A 4,486-nucleotide genomic window follows, 5' to 3' on the forward strand; every position below is an offset into this window, starting at 1 on the left:
CCCGTAGCTTGATCTTGAACACAGATACCTAGATCTTGTACACAAGTAGCTTGATCTTGAACACAAGTTGCTTAATCTTGAACATAGGTAGCTAGATCTTGAACACAGTAGCTTAATCTTGAATATAGGTAGCGAGATCTTGAGCACAGGAAGCTTGATCTTGAACATAGGTAGTTTGATCTTAAACAAAGGAAGCTTAATTTTGAACATAATTAGCTAGATCTTGAGCACAGGTAGCTTAAAGTGAGTGACCGGCAATGTATGGTAGTTAAACTGAGGTCCTGTAGTATCGTGGAGGAACTTTTTAGGAATCATTTGAGACCCAAGAGACGTTTTTGCGGTGCATATTTGTTCAATCTTTAAAATCTTCATAGATTGTCCAGTTTTGAAGGATGATTTTGAGAATCGGTTTTTAAAAACTAATCAATAACGACGACGGAAACATAGTAATAGTTCTACAGTAAACTGACTAGTTGTTTAGGAACAGGTTGAGAAAATAAAAATTAACTATTATCATCGAAAGTAAGTAATCTTATTCAGTTATTGGTTTCTGCAATTTCTCATTATTCACAAACATTTTCTGTAAATTTCCTGGAATTTTTATTGAAAAGATGATATTTGAAGAAATCTGCGAAAAAAAATCACGAATAACAAGCAAGTAACAATATAAGGATGAAAAAGAAATAATTGATTCTAACATTGATTTATTGAGAAAATTTCAATTAGAAATACGTTCCTAATCAACTAATTAATTTACTGAAGAATTTTTGTAACATTTTTTGTCGTCGTTATTTAATAATTTTAAAATGATCGATTCTCAAAACATATCCAACCAAATGAATGATTTTGAACGTCGACTTTGTGCTCAAACTCAGTAGTTATACATCATTAAAACGTTTAATATGTCTCAAATGAATCCTAAAAAAATTCGCCACAATACTACATTCTCAGTTCAACTACCATACATTGCCGGTCACTCCCTTTAAGTCATAATGTTATCTTAAACTGTTTCTGCCTTTATTGTTTCCATCTATATTTATAACCTTAAAATCATATTTCTATTTTTACTCAGGAGTTCCCCCTTGAATCTGACTGCTGTGGGAAGCCTAGATCGGAAACCAAACACGGGGTTTAACTTTGCATTCAAGAGCACTCCAACATCCAACACCATGATATCTTCATCAAATCTAGCAGCACCTTTAAATCCAACATCCTTCTCTAGTTTATCAAACACAGCTAGTGAAGTAGGACAAGCCTCATTAATGATAGTATCATCTATGTCTAAATTAGGAAAAGTAGGATTTAGTGGCACTCAGGGTAAACAAGATCAAACATTAACTTTAAACCCTGTTAACAATAATCCGTCAGGAGCCCAGATGTTTCCTAAGCTTGCCAGTATTGGACAGCCAGGAGAAATGATCATGAATATAATTCCTGTTAATTCTGTGCCACAGCAAAAAATTGTTAAATTCTCCTCGAATGAGGCAATTTCTTCTCAAGTTTATAATTATAGTAATCAAGCATTTGATTACAGAATTACTAACAAACTTTCTTCATTCTATAATCAGCCTGGCAATCAATCAGACAACCAACTAGTTAATCAATCCAACAAGCCTGGAGAGCTAACAAACAACAAACCTGTTGATCAAACAAACACCTTGCAGCGAGCACAGAAAACCATTGGGAAACCAACTTGTAACACTACCTCCAAGCAAGCTGCATTAAACAAACATATAGATCATAACTCAGCAGGAAATCAATCAAGATATCAAACAGAAAATGTTTGTGTAGGAGAACCCCGAATACTTGGATCTTTAAAGCAGGGCTTGAATATGGTTGATGAGGGGGTAGGATCTCAACTCAACAGAGATGATTACTTTGGTTACTTTGACCCGTTTGAGCTTGAGCTGGAACAAGAAGTTGCTTCTGGTGTCGAGCCTGAACCTATGGAAAAACATCTATTGTCCAGAAATGGACCATGCATCAACTCACAAAAGGAATCTTCATCTGAACTTTGGTGCCTTGAATGTAGAATAAAATTTACCGAGGAAAGTCAAGTGATTTCTCATGCTAGAACAGTTCATGGAGACAAAACCAGGAAATCTGGTCAATTGCCAGATTTATGCAGAAAGAGAAAGGCTCTAAAGGCAGAAAATCCGGGAACACGAGCATTGTCAAGCACTGTCCAGGCGGAACTCAACAAGCAGCCATATCCTTTTCAATGCATCACTTGTAATGATAAATTTCAATTCAAGTCAGATCTTCTCGTTCATCTTGATGAACATAATCAAATAAAACCATTCAAGTGCTCAGTCTGCAACCTTGGGTTTACATTCCAGTCTGCCAGGAAACGTCACGAAAGATCTCATACAGACGGGGGTGGTAAAACAAATTCCTGTGAAGAATGCCGGAAGTCATTTTCAAGGAAAGCTGATTTGCGGAATCACATGAAAACGCATGTGGGCGCTAGAATCTCGTGCCAGCATTGTGCGCAAATGTTTAACAATGAAAAGAGCGCGGCAAAGCATGCTTGTAGCGCGCAGAATCCCGAGAAAAAATATCCCTGTCCGCTGTGCGACGCAGCACTTAAAACTAAAGTTGAGTGGGGTGCACATGTGTGGAAGCACACTAAAGATGCGCGTTATGTGGTGTGCACAGAGGAAGAAGATTTGCCTGTATTTGAACCTAACCAAACCCAGACAGAGTTGCAGCCAAAGTATCTCCAAATCTGTAGTTAGAGAGACGGTTGTTGTAATTTCAAGTAATTTTCCTTTTAATCGAAGGACAAACCCTTTATCTGATCAGTGATCATTAATAACAAAGATTTTTTTCTGTGTTTAAAGTTTAGTAATCTTTTCTCCTTTCCTTTAGGAGAAGTGCGCAAATTACTTTTGGAAAGAAACCACAATTGAAAATAACCAGTTTTTAAAATTATTGATATCTAACTCATACTTAATCATACAAAGCTGTTAAGGGTACCCATGTGAATTGAGCATTGTCATCTTTGCATGGAGGGTGACTTGAAATTATGCGTAAAAATTTTCTAATTAAATTTACACTTTGAAACTAGAATTTGTTTGAGTTACATATATGTAATTGTGGATAACAAGGGCGTATACAGAAATAAATCTAAGGGGGGGGGGAATTTAAACTGTAATTTCGAAACACTTGGCTTCTTGGCTACTTTAAAGATACACATTCAGTCCAAATACTTTGCATGTACTATACTTTAAAAAATCATTGTTTTTAAAAAAATCGACATTTTTCTATACTGTTAATTATCTTTGTAATAATTAAGATTTAAACTAGAGATAGTATAAGACATTTTTCTATACTGTTATCTTTGTAATAATTAAGATTTAAACTAGAGATAGTATAAGACATCTTTGAAAATGAAAAACTAATAACTAAAAATAATTATGACTTGCAAATGTTTCTGCTGTGAAATAAAACAATGAGAACAATTGTAATAGATATAATAAAGCGCTTCGTTCATTTATATGTTTGCTATGGCTGCCCAAACGGTTGAATCAAATGGGCTGAATTTTAGTGAGGAAACTCATGGATACCCTTGGGGATGACATAAGCTAAATAAATTATAAGTTTTTTGTTTTAATTCGACTTTTAAAATTCCACGGGCAACGCCTGCCACTTCAGCTAGTTTGAAATAAAAAGAAAGATTACAAAACGGCGGTGCAATGAATAAAGTAAATTAAATCTAAATTAAAAAAAATTGTCTTTGACTACCTCCAAACTCAAGCCTTCGTGGCTTGGCATTTAATAATAATTGTTTTACTTCGCTTTCCCTGATAGCGTCCATCCGATTAGGATAAATGTGCATTCTAAATAGATTTTTCATTCGGACTTCTGTTATGGTGGCTCTGGTACACATATACAATCTTCTTAGTGCACTGAATGAACAGCAAACTTATTTTTTTATGTTCTTCACTCTCCAGTTTAATATTTGAAGAGTGTGAAAGCTCTGAGTTCTAGGAAAGCACTGCCCCCCTTGCACCCCCCCTGTATACGCCCTTGGTGATTAAGTGAGGTCAAAATAAAGGTTCTTAAATCTATTAAAGTTTTGTTTTTATTTTTTATAATCTGATAGATTTTTTTTCATTCTTGCAGTTACAAAATCATTTTTTGCTCTTATAAATCAAATTAAATTGCTTATTATTAATACTGACATATTTTTTAATGTATAGTCATACCTCGTATATGTATAGTAGGAATGCCTTTGTAGGATTTTTTCTTTCTTTGTTGATAATTTACTGGTGAATTCTATTTACAAATATTTTTAAATCAACAAACTATTACAGAGAAACCATTTATACGATTTATACTGCTTATATGTAAAGCTGGTATAATATGGTGGCATGGCTCAAATTTTGTCGTGTTACCGTGAGTCCAGAACTTGTATATGTAAAAACTATAATAACTTGTATATGTAATTAGTATAAAATAAAAACTATTTCCATGCTGAAAA

The 4,486-nt window shown here is 34.3% G+C and overlaps 1 protein-coding gene across 1 annotated transcript in view; it reads left to right on the plus strand.

The window, feature by feature from the left end:
* LOC111696551 (uncharacterized) overlaps positions 1-4,486 on the plus strand; it is a 10,293-nt gene extending 5,807 nt beyond the window's left edge. Inside the window, exons 7-8 of the mRNA XM_023466179.1 lie at positions 1,073-3,092; positions 4,045-4,486. Of these exons, the coding sequence (XP_023321947.1) occupies positions 1,073-2,738 (1,666 nt within the window). The 3' untranslated portion in view covers positions 2,739-3,092; positions 4,045-4,486. The remainder of the gene's footprint in view (positions 1-1,072; positions 3,093-4,044) is intronic.

Source organism: Eurytemora carolleeae, unplaced genomic scaffold, assembly GCF_000591075.1.
Source record: "Eurytemora carolleeae unplaced genomic scaffold, Eaff_2.0 scaffold159, whole genome shotgun sequence".
Lineage (NCBI taxonomy): Eukaryota > Metazoa > Arthropoda > Copepoda > Calanoida > Temoridae > Eurytemora > Eurytemora carolleeae.